The sequence below is a fragment of the Talpa occidentalis genome, unplaced genomic scaffold (assembly GCF_014898055.3).
Source record: "Talpa occidentalis isolate TD23 unplaced genomic scaffold, MPIMG_talOcc4v2.1 talOcc4.17, whole genome shotgun sequence".
Lineage (NCBI taxonomy): Eukaryota > Metazoa > Chordata > Mammalia > Eulipotyphla > Talpidae > Talpa > Talpa occidentalis.
In genome coordinates, this window is record NW_023601754.1 from 10,559,346 (window position 1) to 10,572,767 (window position 13,422).

The 13,422-nt window shown below is 40.6% G+C and overlaps 1 protein-coding gene across 2 annotated transcripts in view; it reads left to right on the forward strand.

The window, feature by feature from the left end:
• AP1G1 (adaptor related protein complex 1 subunit gamma 1) overlaps positions 1 to 12,970 on the forward strand; it is a 94,154-nt gene extending 81,184 nt beyond the window's left edge. For both annotated transcript variants that reach the window (XM_054696973.1, XM_037516072.2), the window contains 6 exons: positions 746 to 887; positions 1,082 to 1,208; positions 6,337 to 6,444; positions 6,563 to 6,723; positions 10,367 to 10,465; positions 11,673 to 12,970. In XM_054696973.1, the coding sequence (XP_054552948.1) occupies positions 746 to 887; positions 1,082 to 1,208; positions 6,337 to 6,444; positions 6,563 to 6,723; positions 10,367 to 10,465; positions 11,673 to 11,774 (739 nt within the window). In that variant the 3' untranslated portion in view covers positions 11,775 to 12,970. The remainder of the gene's footprint in view (positions 1 to 745; positions 888 to 1,081; positions 1,209 to 6,336; positions 6,445 to 6,562; positions 6,724 to 10,366; positions 10,466 to 11,672) is intronic.
• Positions 12,971 to 13,422: the final 452 nt, after the last annotated feature.

The window sequence follows — 13,422 nt, forward strand, 5'->3', positions numbered from 1 at the left end:
CTCTTTTAGTCTGTGTGTTGGGGGTTGAAAGGAGTGATACTCTCCTTTTATTTTTTTTTTTATAATTTGGTTTCCTCTCATAATTTTTTTTTTTTTAAAAGATTTATTTATTTATTTATACAAGCACTGGGTACAGTCAGAAGCATGGGAGGGTGAGAGAATTCATCAGAGCCAGAGCGGGGAGCAGAGCAGGCGGAAGGAGCAAAGTACACTGCTGAGGGGAGCAGCGGGCGGAAGGAGAGGTCTGTGCGCCATGTGGGACCCTCCTCTGGTGGCCGGGTTGCAGCCGGGAATCGAACCGGCGCTGCAGAGGCTGCGGGCAGCTTCGCAACCCAGCGCTCAACCACTGCGCCACCGGGAGGCCCCCTCTCATAATTTTTTTTAAAGATTTATTTATTTAGACAAGAATTGGGGTACAGGCAAGAGGCGTGGGAGGGTGAGAGAATTCACCAGAGACAGAGCAGGTAGCAGAACAGACAGAAAGACCGAAATACACTGCTGAGAGGAGCAGTGGGTGAGATAGGAGAGGTCTGCTGCACCATGTGGGAATCTCCCTGACCGGCCAGGAATTGAACCCGCTTTGCAGAGGCTGCAGACAGCTTCACAGCCTGGCGCGGCACTCAACCCACTGCGCCTCCGGGGAGTCCTAGCTCTCCATTTTTGACTCCAGTATAATTATAGTGATAGTTTTGGGTAGGGAATCTAGGTTAACTGCCTAGAATTTAACCACTTCAGATTCTTCCAGGTCTGCCCTGCTTGAGAGAATGCCAGTCATGGAAAAAGTGACCACAAATGGCCCTACTGAAATTGTGCAGACAAATGGAGAGACAGAACCAGCTCCACTAGAGACCAAGCCGCCACCCTCTGGGCCACAGCCTACCAACCAGGTAGCCTTTCACTTGCTTATCCAGGGTTCCTGATGACCTTACAGTTCCCTCTAACATGTCTGTAAGTTTATTCCCTTTAGTGTTCCTAGTTGGATTGATGTTTCTCTTCCTTATTTGTATGTGTTGGGAGAATTTTGCATTAGATATACATTAGACAAATGACTAATGAATTGAGATATTATTTCCCTGTTTAGGCCAGTGATTTGTTGGATTTGTTGGGAGGAAATGACTTAACACCTGTTATTCCAACTGCACCTACAAGCAAACCAGCTTCTGCTGGTGGAGAACTTCTTGATTTGTTGGGAGACATCAACCTTACAGGTGAGGCCAGACAGGAGTTATTTAATGCATGGATTGGGATAAAGACCTTGGGGAAAAACTACACTGAGTTTCTAGCATGTCAATCTAGCAAGTGATAGAAATGGTAAAGTGAGAAAGAAGAATAGAACCTCAAAGATTGTTTTCAACTTCAGCATCCTCCCAGAGTTAAGATTTTATGTCTTAACAAAATTTCAAAATGTTATTTGTCATGTACTTTGGAGTCATTCATAGACAGTTTCAAATCCTCAGATGCCAAAATAAAAACAACTTCATAGCTATTATAAAACTTAGTGTGTAGATGATATGCTTCTAAACATATTAGCATTTCCATAGTACATAGTACTATTTATAATTATAATTTTAAGTGGTTTTCTAATATCTTATCTAGAAGTTTGACATTATTTACTCGATTCATTACTTTTGGACATTTTGTGTGTTTCCAGTGTTTTATAACTAACACCTTAACAGATAACTTGGTTATGTCAGTTTTTCCTTATTTTGAATTGCTTTCTTAGGCTAAGTAACTTAGTCTTCCTGAATCTGTTTAAAATAGGATGTTAAATACTTAGCTCACAGGGTATTTATGAGGAAAGTGATTGTATGACATATAGTAGGTGCTTTGTAAATCATAAATGTTATTTACCTTTCTTCAATGTATATGGCTTCCAGTTTCATTGTACAGTCATAAGTATCGTATATTATCATTTTGAAAAGCCTAAGCAGGTGAAAGATTGGCCTATTATGTTAATTTTTATTTCTAATCACAGGGAATGTTTAATATTTATCCACATATCTGTATTATACATGCATTTCCTGTTTGCATATTCCTTTTATATCCTTAATGCATTTGTCATGGGCTCTTAATATATAGGTTTGTTTTTTATTCCTTCCTATTTGCTTATATAAAAGACTATATAATTTCACCTGTAATTGAAACTATCTGCTATTTCTCTTTTTCCTTCTGACTTATTTTGCTTAGCATAATCCCCTCCAGTTCTATTCATGTTGCCGCAAATGGCATGAGCTTATCTTTTTTGATTGCTGAGTAATATTCCATTGTGTATATATACCATATCTTACTAATTCAATCATCTATTTGGGGGCATTTAGGTTGTTTCCATATCTTAGCTGTTGTAAATAGTGCTGCAATAAAGATAGGACTGCACGTTTCCCTTGGAATTAATGTTGTTGTGTCTTTTGGGGTAGATACCCAGGAGTGGAATCATTGGGTCATGTGGTAGATCCATTTTTAGTGTTTTCAAGAACCTCCACGCGGCTTTTTCCGTAGTGGTTCAGCTAGTTGGCATTCTCACCAGCAGTGTAAGAGGGTTCCTTTTTCTCCGCATCCTCTCCAGCACTTACTGTTTCTAAGTTTTTTTTTTCCTGCCATTCTCACTGAGGTGAGGTAGTTTCTCATTGTGGATTTCATTTGCATTTCTTCATAGCAAGTGCTGTTGAATGTTTTTTCATATGCCTGTGAAATATAGAGAAAAAGAACAAAGGGTCAGGAAAAAGACAAAACTTGTAAACTGACAATATATCTGAGGCATACAGCAGGGGACGAAGAGGGATAGGGGTCAAAACAGGGTAGACTATGGTGATGGGTCACAGATGCTGTAGTGGCGGGAATACTACAGGGACTACCCCTGAAAGGAGAAGTCAAATATTGTACAAAAATGAACAATATAAGAAAATAAGTAAATGTAAAATAAAAATCAACACATAAATAGAAATGGAAAAAAAATAAGACTATAAGAGGCAAAATGATAAAAATCTTTAAAAGCTTAGATTTTCCTTTCCTTATTCACAGTGTGTTTTAAATGTACTTTCCCATTTTTCTTTACATCTGTAAGTTAATTTTTGAGTCCTAGATTCCTTAACCCATCTTACAGTGACATCCTAATACATGGTAATTTAAATCAGTGGAAGTTGAGCATGTGCCTTTGGAGGAATTGGAGCAGGAAGTTTCTGTTGTTTCCTGAAACTACCTATTATACTTTTCATGAGAAAAAAACTAAAATTTGAGGGACTTAGGACCCATATGTAGTTTCTGATTTCCTATGGGAACACGTTTCTAAAATTGTTTTATAAATGGGAATCATTGGAAGATTGCTAGATGAGATTATTTAAGCTAGGTCAACTCTGTGAATATTTCTTTGTATACCTCGTTGGTCATGTGTTCAGCTGCACGTATTGTGCTGTTCACATTTGTTTTAAAAATCTTATGTTTAACCATCTGTATTTCTTGCTAACCTTCCTTGCTGATTTTAGTGTCATTTTTTTCTAGTGTGCTCAAGTTTTTATTTTTTTTATTTTTTAAAAAAGATTTGTGGGGCCTCCCCGGTGGCACAGCGGATGAGCGCTGGGCTGCGAGGCTGCCCGCGGCCTCTGCAGCGCCAGTTCAATCCCTGGCCACCGGGCAAGGGTCCCACATGGCGCGCAGACCTCTCCTCCCGCGCCCGCTGCTCCTCTCAGCAGTGTACTTCAGTCTTTCTGCGTGTTCTGCTCCCCGCTCTGGCTCTGGTGAGTTCACTCACCCTCCCACGCTTCTGACTATACTCAGTGCTTGCATAAATAAATAAATAAATCCTTTAAAAAAATTTTATTTGTGCATACAAGAGCTGGGGTACAGGCCAGAGATGCAGGGGGGGATGAGAGAATTCACCAGAGACAGAGCGGGGAGCAGAACAGGCAGACTGACTGAAATACACTGCTCAGGGGAGCAGCGAGCGAGACAGGAGAGGTCTGCTTTGCCATGTGGGTTGCTCCCTGGCTGGCCAGGGTAGAACTCATGTTGCAGAGGCTGCGGATTGCTTCGTAGTGCGGTGCTTAACCCCTTGGCCACCAGGGAGGCCCTGTGCTCAAGTTTTTAAAAGATATCTTAGTCTTCCTTTTTTTCACCTTAGAAATGTTTTTAAAAATAGTGTATTTTCAGTTAATTTCATAAGTAGTTTGAAAATCTGTTTAAACATAAAATACATTCTATTTATTTTGCTGAATTTTGCATACCTCTTAGAATCCTGATTTCTCTCAGTTCATGGTCATACTCTATGACTTACCTTCTATTGTATGCTCTTCAACTTGTACGTACTTGGAAGGATCTGTTAAGTATTGTAATCTGATGATTTCTTCCCTCCGGTAACTGCTCTCTATCCTAAATCAGTGCTTAAATTTTGTGTCTGCCATTCCTCAGTTGTTCTATTCACCAATTAATAGAGTATGTAGTACTATTTCACCAATTTTTACATTTTTAGAAGTGTTACCCAACTGAATGTGTTCTTTTGCACCTTGTTATTTTTTAGGTAAACATTGTATTTTTGGAGAATGAGTCATGTTAAGTGTATTTCTAGTGCAATCACATTTTTTACTATTATGCATAGTTTAATTTTGTCAATATGTAACAATTTACTCATGCATTATCTTGATGATGGACATTTTGGTTGTTTCCTGTATTTGTCTGTTAGAAACTATAATGCTGTGTAACACCTTTGTGTGTCTCTGTGTGTACTATGCAAGAATTAGTCAAAAGCATTCCTTTTTTATGGTTTAAAAATTATTTTTAATTAAATTTATTTATTTTCTTGCATCATTGTTCATTTTTGTACATTATTTACTTTCTCCCCTCAGGTGTAGTCCCTATAGTTCTCTCCCCTGTGATCCATCACCGTAGTCCCTTGTGCTCTTCCCTCCCCACTTTTGATCTTTCTTCCTCCTCCTCCCCTGTTGTATGCCACAGATCCATGATCAGTTTGCAAGTTTTGTCTTCTAAAGCATTCTTAAGAAAGATAATCGGGCCTCCCCGGTGGCGCAGCGGTTGAGCGCTGGCTTGCGAAGCTGCCCGCAGCCTCTGCAGTGCCGGTTCGATTCCTGGCTGCTCCCCGGCCACCGGAGGAGGGTCCCACTTGGCGCGCAGACCTTTCCTGCCGCCCGCTGCTCCCCTCAGCAGTGTGTTTCGTCAGTCTGCCTGTTCTGTTCCCTGCTCTGGCTCTGGTGAATTCTCTCACCCTTCCACGCTTCTGACTGTACCCAGTGCATGTATAAACAAACAAACAAACAAATGAATAAATAAATAAAACATGCCTCTATTTAAAAAAAAAGAAAGATAATGGTTCCCAACTGGAAGAAATTTTGCATATGGGTGGTTGGCAGTATCTGGAGATGTTTTTGATTGTCCTAACTAGGAGGATGCTGCTATCATTTAGTGAGTAGAAACCAGACATGCTGCTAAATATAATCCAATGCACAAGACAGCACCCACAACAAAGAATTATCTAGTCTAACATTTTATTAGTTTTGAGGTTGAGGAACTTAAGAGGCATGCTCATGTTCAACTCTACTATTGTTAGATTGTTCTACAGTTTGTTTATACAGGTTTACATTCTTATGCCAGAGCTAAAAAGCCATTGTTGCTTTGAATTCTTAATAGTTTCTAGTATTACCACATTTTGAAATTTTCACCTTTCTGATGGTGTGTAATAATACCTCATTGTGTTTCATAAATTCCCTTCATATGGTAAGATTGAGTATCTTTTCATAAGATTACATTTTCATTCAAGTCCCTTTTCATGTTTTCTGTTCATATCTCTCATCACTTTTAAATTGAGTTTTTTAAATTTATAGATCATATTTATAATTCTTTATACTCATCCATTTGTTGTATAGCAAACACTGTATCTTGCCTGTGGTTTCTATTTTTGTGGTGTTTTTTAGTTCTTTGCCTTTATGACTTATATTTTTTATACCTTCTTGAAGAATTCCTTCCCTTAGCGTGAGATTATAATGTTTTCTTGGGGCCTCCCCCGTGGCGCAGCAGGTTGAGCACAGCACCGTGAAGCTGTCCACAGCCTCTGCAGCACGGGTTTGATGGCCGGCCGGCTGGCCAGGGAAATACCCACATGGCACGGCAGACCTCTCCTGTCTCACCTCTTGCTCCCCTCAGCTGTGTTTTCGGTCCGTCTGCCTGTTCTGCTCCCCACTCTGTCTCTGGTGAATTCTCTCACCCTCCCGCACCTCTGGCCTGTACCCCAGTTCTTGTATAAATAAATAAATCTTTTAAAAAGAAATGTTTTCTTGGTGAATTTTGTTGTGCTGGCTAAAGACTGACCTTTTGTTGAAATGTTTCCTTTAGGTGCTCCAGCTGCTGCTCCTTCCCCTGCCTCAGTCCCACAGGTATCCCAGCCCCCTTTCTTGTTGGATGGACTTTCATCACAGCCTCTCTTCAATGACATCTCTACAGGTAAGATCACTGGTGTTGCCTTTTTAGAGCAAGAGAGGGAATTACTGAATAAAGGGAGTAATAATTCTACAAGCAGTAGGCTGACTACAGTTAAACTGATCTTCCTGTGCTTTCTTAGGTATCCCCTCCATCACGGCATACAGTAAGAATGGCTTGAAGATAGAATTCACCTTTGAACGGTCAAACACCAACCCCAGTGTCACAGTGATAACGATACAGGCCTCCAACAGCACAGAGCTGGACATGACAGACTTTGTTTTCCAGGCTGCAGTACCAAAGGTGCTACAATGTGTTCTTTCATTTTTCCTTTTTTTTTTTTTTTTTTAAATGCATTTGGCAAGGGATATATTTTAATGTTTGCGATTTAATTCAGAATAACAATAATGTACCTAGTATGGTTTACTGAAGTTTGTCATTTTAGTGAATACTTTTCATTTGGTCAGAAATACTATGTTGGTAAGAGCAAACTTCTACAATGTGGTCCCTTAATGCTCAGGATACAGAAAATAAGTTGAGTTAAGTAACATGGTGATATAGAGCAAAAAGAACACATATTCTAGTATGGGTTAAGGTTTGTCAGGATGAGGGATTTGATCTATTTGGCAATCTAGTCACTGGATCAGAGTTAAAAGTTTTTATCTCTTGATAGATAAGTGAAAGAAACATTCCTCCTTTATTAACATCTAGTTTGCTGTTGATATAATGACTGTTTATTTTTATAAATTGAGGTTTTGTTTATATCAAATCTAGTTTAAGGAGTGTTTATGTACATCTTTGAAGAAAGAAGTTTTAAAAAAAGATTTAAAGTGAGTAGGGAAAAACTTTCTGTAAATACAAAGAGTATTTTAGGCTGTATGGTCTCTGTTGCATGTACTTAGTTCTGCTATTATAACATAAAAACATAGTATATATACATGGATGAGTGTGACTGTCTTCCATTAAAACATTACTTACAAAATGGGTGGCTATCCTTGGCCCATGGGCCATATTTGCCAACCCCAAGTTAGGCTAAACAAATGTAATCTTTGCAGTGACGTGTAAGTAAGTATGGCATTCAGACAGTGCACTTTGGGAAATGGAAGACCTTTAATTTGTGGCTGGTGCTGACTTGCAACCTTCTTTACTTGCATTTCTTAGGAGCCAGAATAATGCAGGTGTGTTGGAAGTAGTAGAGTGAAGTAGTTTCAGTATCATTTGTATGCTATTAAGCAAGTTTCTTAACCTCTGTGTTTCTTCATTTGCGAAGGGTGGTGATGGTAATGATATCTACTTCATAGTGTTCCTTTGGGGAACAATTGTGTTTTATGTGGTAGGTGCTGTTTTAAGCACTTTTCATGTGTTCAACGCTCTAAATGTTAGAATTTGCAGCTTAGGGTTTTATATGTGTTGTTTTAGGCTGCTGTCCTAGCAACACATCATCTCTTTTATTTAAAAAAGGTTTTGTTCTTGGTACTCTACTGTACAATGGGTATTTGCATATCCTAATGATGTATCTTGAACTTCATAATGAAATGTCATATTTTATAGATTCTACCATGGCCTATGTTTACTGACCATAATCTAAAATTGAAGTACTTTCTTTATATAGTCCACAGGTCTCCTGTTATTTTTTTTCATACTATCATGCTGTGAATTTATAGGGAATGGATTTCAGCAGCTCAGGCTCCTTACCATTGGTTCTCACGAAGTGTGCTGCTCTGGGTGGGGCAGGCTGGCACTTCAGTTGGATCCAAGTACCTTTTTCTCTTTCACTTCCTTTTTTTTCTGATTATTTTCTTTCACATATTTCAGGAAGGTATATCTGCTCTTAGAATACTTAATCTGCTCATTGTGAATATTAATTCTCATGGCAAGAATCTTGCCCTTGTTCACAACAGTGCCAACTGCATACTGGGTAACATTGACTCTTCCATTTTGCCATGGTAACATTCATGTGGCATTCCCGTTTGAATCGTACCTATCCCCTTGATGTCTGCAGTATCACCTTTTTTGAATACATGAACAAAGAAATGACTCCCTATTTTCTGAAGAGCCTAGAGAACACACAGCCAGTGCCTCTCCTCTTTCCCTTTGTGTGGTCATTTGGGCAGTTTACTAGAAGATGGCACTTCTGGGGCATGCAGTTAGAGACTTGTCATAGTTTAATTGGCAGCCTCAGTGATAGATAAGATAATATTGTTCATTTCAATTCACAGCATTTCACATGTGATAAAATAAATGTAAATAAATATTTCAGTGTACGTAATTTATCTTGACAGTAAAACTGTAAGACCTAAAATCATAAGTCTTGTGCATTGAGATTACATCTCCATTCTTGCAATTTTTGGCCTTAGGTAAGACTAGATAGACCTCACTCTCCCTCTTTTTTCTCTTCTTCCTTTCCCCCTTCTCTTTTTATTTATTTTTTAAAATTTTTTAAAGATTTATTTATTTATAAAAGAACCCGGGTACAGGCCAGATGCGCAGAAGGGTGAGAGGTTTCACCAGAGACAGAGCGGGGAACAGAACAGGCAGACTGATGAAATACACTGCTGAGGGGAGCAGTGGGCGTGACAGAGAGGTCTGCTGTGCCATGTGGGACCCTTGCTGTCCAGCCAGGATTGAACCGGCACTGCAGAGGCTGTGGATAGCTTCACAGCGCAGCGTTCAACTGCCTGCGCCACCAGGGGAGGCCCCCCCTTGTCTTTTTAACTCCCTCCTTTCTTCTCTCTTCTGCTCTTTTACCTCTCCCTTCTCTCATTAATAATTCAGAAACTGGGCTTCCCCGGTGGCGCAGCGGTTGAGCGCTGGGTTGCGAAGCTGCCCGCAGCCTCTGCAGCGCCTGTTCGATCCCCGGCTGCTCCCCGGCCACCGGAGGAGGGTCCCACATGGCGCGCAGACCTCTCCTGCCGCCTGCTGCTCCCCTCAGCAGTGTACTTCGGTCCTTCTGCCTGCTCTGCTCCCCGCTCTGGCTCTGGTGAATTCTCTCACCCTCCCGCGCTTCTGACTGTACCCAGTGCATGTATAAACAAAACAAACAAACAAATAAATAAATAAAACATGCCTCTATTTAAAAAAAAAAATAATAATTCAGAAACTGAAGTTTCAGAATTTAAAAAATCCTAGTGCAGGGCCTCCCTGATGACACAGAGGGTTGAGCACAGTGCTGTGAAGCTGTACGCAGCCTCTGCAGCACCATTTGATTCCTAGACGGCCAGGGAGATACCCACATGGCATGGCAGACCTCTCCTGTCTCGCCCACCCACTGCTCCCCTCAGCAGTGCATTCGGTCTGTCTGCCTGTTCTGCTCCCCACTCTTGTCTCTGGTGAGTTCTCTCACCCTCCCGTGCCTCTGGCCTGTACCCCACTGCTTGTATAAATAAATAAAATCTTTTAAAATAAATAAATAAATAAATAATCGTAGTGCATAGAATAGTGCTAACAATCTATGGTTCAAGTTTTTGGATCCCAGCCATCCAAACACATGAAAGTATTGAGGCCTGTAGTTGGTAACTGGTATGCTGGTTTGTTATTTTTAGAAAACTACTTTTCTTTTGTTTCTTTCTAGCCTTTTTTATTTTTTTGTCATGGGTACTGTATTTTTTACCTGCATAGTTGATCAGTTACTATTAAATGAAGTTGCCAAAGCAAGAATTGGTCACCTTTTGGAACATGGTAGGCTAAAGTTCCTTCTGCCAGAAAGGGAAGATTGGGTCATTGCTAGTTTTCATGATCAAAGACAAACAATGGGGTTTTATAAATAACATGAAGTGATGGTCAACCCACATACTATGAATTGCGATATCTGGAAAAAAATTGAAAGTAGGAGGAGGAAAATCTATTACTTGAGCCATGATCTGGGTGTCAGATTATTTTTTGTGGACATCGCTGAGATAGCATTAAGTGCAGTACTTTTTCTGAAGCATGCCCTTTGTTCCCCCAGACATTCCAGCTGCAGCTCCTGTCGCCTAGCAGCAGCATTGTCCCAGCATTTAATACAGGGACTGTCACACAAGTCATTAAAGTGCTGAACCCACAGAAGGTGAGTAGCACACTGGAAGACAGGCCTGAGCAAGGTGTAAGTGCATTTCCTGAAAGAAAACTTAGCTTTGTTTCTCTGGAATTCTCTGACTCATAGTCATAGACGAGATCTATGAAAATGTCTCCTTGTTCTTTTATAGGTAATAAGCAGACCCAGACACATTAAATGGGTTAGTGGTATCTTATTAAAATGCAGCTTGAAAAACCCTCTATTCAGAGGCTTAAAGGTCTATTTTTTGTGTGTGTCTATTTTCTTTTTGTGGGGGGAGAGAAGGGGACATTTTTATCTTTAAACAAATTACGTTCTGGGGTAAGAACATTCGTTCAACCAAATAGCCACATTAGTACTGTAATTATTATAGCAAAAGTGGGGACACTTTTAATGAAGCAGCCAAATGAAAAATAGCTTTAGAAACGGAAATTAAGCAATATTTTTTATTTCATTTTGTCAAAGAAGTAAATTTACTCCTCTTAATAGTTATCACTTTGGCTAGATTTTGAAAATGGCTCAGAGAATTTCTTCACTTTGAAAGATTTCTAGTATGTCTCATAATTATTAGTGAGTATAATTACCTCTTCTTGCTTTTCTTCTGCTGCTCACTATATTTTAAGTATCTGGCTATAACACAAACAGAAATTCTGTTGATGGTCTGGTACATAGAGTAAAAATTTTCTTAGTGTATTAATGCTTGAAATTTGCCACATAGAGTAAAAATGTATTTATAATTAAGATCTCTTAGGCCTGGTATTGTTCTCTGTAAGTTTATACTTTCCTCCCTACCCCCCCTTTCATGCCTTGGGAATGAAACAAGTTTGTTTTCACATTTACTGTAGGTTTTACAAACAAAGCAATGCTAGCTAGATCTGAATGTAGAGCCTGTAATAGGAGTATATTTACCTCATTTTTCTGGAAACTTGGATACAAGGGTCGAAACATTTTGAAAAGCCCTCAGCATATGCTACTAGAAAATGCTCCAGAGTGGTGCAGTCCTTTCAGTGTAGTTCTAGGATCAAAGCCAGAGGAGATAGCTGTGTTCTGGGGATGCAGTTCTGCTACTTGACTGCGTGGTGTTGGTCCCTCGATTAATAGCTGGAGGTCCTGTGTGGTTTTTGTTGTTTCCTATGTGTCATTTTTAAGAGACAACTTCACTTTAACAGGTTCTAGAGCTTTAATTTTAGCCATTAATTTATGATCTTTCTTCTCACAGCAACAGCTGCGAATGCGGATCAAGCTCACATATAATCACAAGGGCTCAGCAATGCAAGATCTAGCGGAGGTGAACAACTTTCCCCCTCAGTCCTGGCAATGAGGTTCCGACACCATTCTCATTCTTATCCCACTCAATCAAAGGAACTCTGGGAAGGAGGTTGTGATCGCTGGCAAGTCCCCCCCAACTGTACCATGGGCATGAGGAGCTGAAGAGAGCTGTTGAGGAGGATTTTCCTAAAGTTATTGCTGACCTTGAAGCGTTGTTAAAGACTAATCTCCTCTCCTCCACTGTTGAGGCCGGCTGCTCGGGAGGCTACTTTGCACTCTTCCTCCTCTTCTCCTTTTTTCGCACTTCTCTACCCCTCCCACCTTTACAGCCAGAATCAACATTCCTGGGCCCTGAGGAAATAAGCAGCTGGTCTGGAGGAGAGGACTGGAATCCACAGCAAGAAAACACTCACTCTGTCTCTGCAGCAAAGAGTCGCCCCTTCTTTCTACTGTGTTTCTCTGTGAACTGGGCGAGGTGGGGAATTTGTTCCCCTCTGGCTGGTCACCATCTTCAGGCGCTTCTTACATCTGGCATTCAGAATGGAAATGTAACAATGGACATCAGGGAGCCCTGCCTTTTTCTCCTGGTTCCCCCGAGGTTTGAAAGAGGCATTAGGCTCCTAGTAGCCTTTTCTGTGCATTGCTGTATACACACAGACACACACATGTATGTATGTTTGTTACCAAGAACTGGTCAGACCTTGAGAGATTATTTGTAAACACTGGACAGATGCAGTTAAAAAGAGTTTTTGTTGAGATTTGGCATGAAGGATATGGTGCTCTATTTGTAATAGAAACTTCCAAGGCTCTTCCAGCTCCCCTTTCTCGCCATTCTTTAGCTGTAGTCATGAATATTTTCCAACGTTTTCAAAATTGATTGCCCTTAAAGTACGAAGTGGACAGCTGCTAAAAGATAAATGAATAGTCACTAATTAATGCCCCTATTCCCACCAGAGATTTTCACGTTTGTCCTAAGCCCATAACTTGCCTGTTTGAACTCTGGTAAGTGGGCGGAAAGAAGAGTTCACCGCTTTCAAAGCTCAGACGCCGGTGCCCGTAGGAAGAGTGAGTATCGCACTCATCCTCGAGCATCTTGGAGTCGTCTGCTCCATGACTCCAAACCGCCCTTTTTCTTTCCTGAGCCTGGCTCGGACCTCGGCATTCCGTTTGAATTCCTTCTTCTAACTGGAACATTTGTGTTGTATCTGTAACACTGGCACTGAAATAAAGACCACACGGTTAAAGAAATCTTTCCTATATTGTACTTTATGGTGTTGGAATGAAGCCTTGTAGCTTCCTTGCCCCCAAGTCACAGGAAGTCTTGCGAACACCATAAGGCTAGGATCATCCTTTCCTGAGTTTTGAGAAACGGTTCTCTTGAGAGAGGCTAATCTAATCTCATGAATATCCGCATCAAAGACTTGCGATCTGGAGCTCTTTAATCTAGGGAGAGTGCCCAGTGGTTTCTAGAAAGGACCCTCTGTGTTTTCAAACCTTAGCATAGAGTTGCTGGAATGAGGTAAGGTGAGTCTCTGTGGCCCGTGCCGAATGTACCATGTACATTCAGGCACGCAGGCGCCATGTCTGAGACACTGAAGAAGAAAGGAAAAGTCCAGCCCACCCTGCTCTTAAAATGTTAACAGTCATTACTGTATTGAGTGCAGTATACGGACCACTTTGGTTTCCGTTTTAAATCTGGG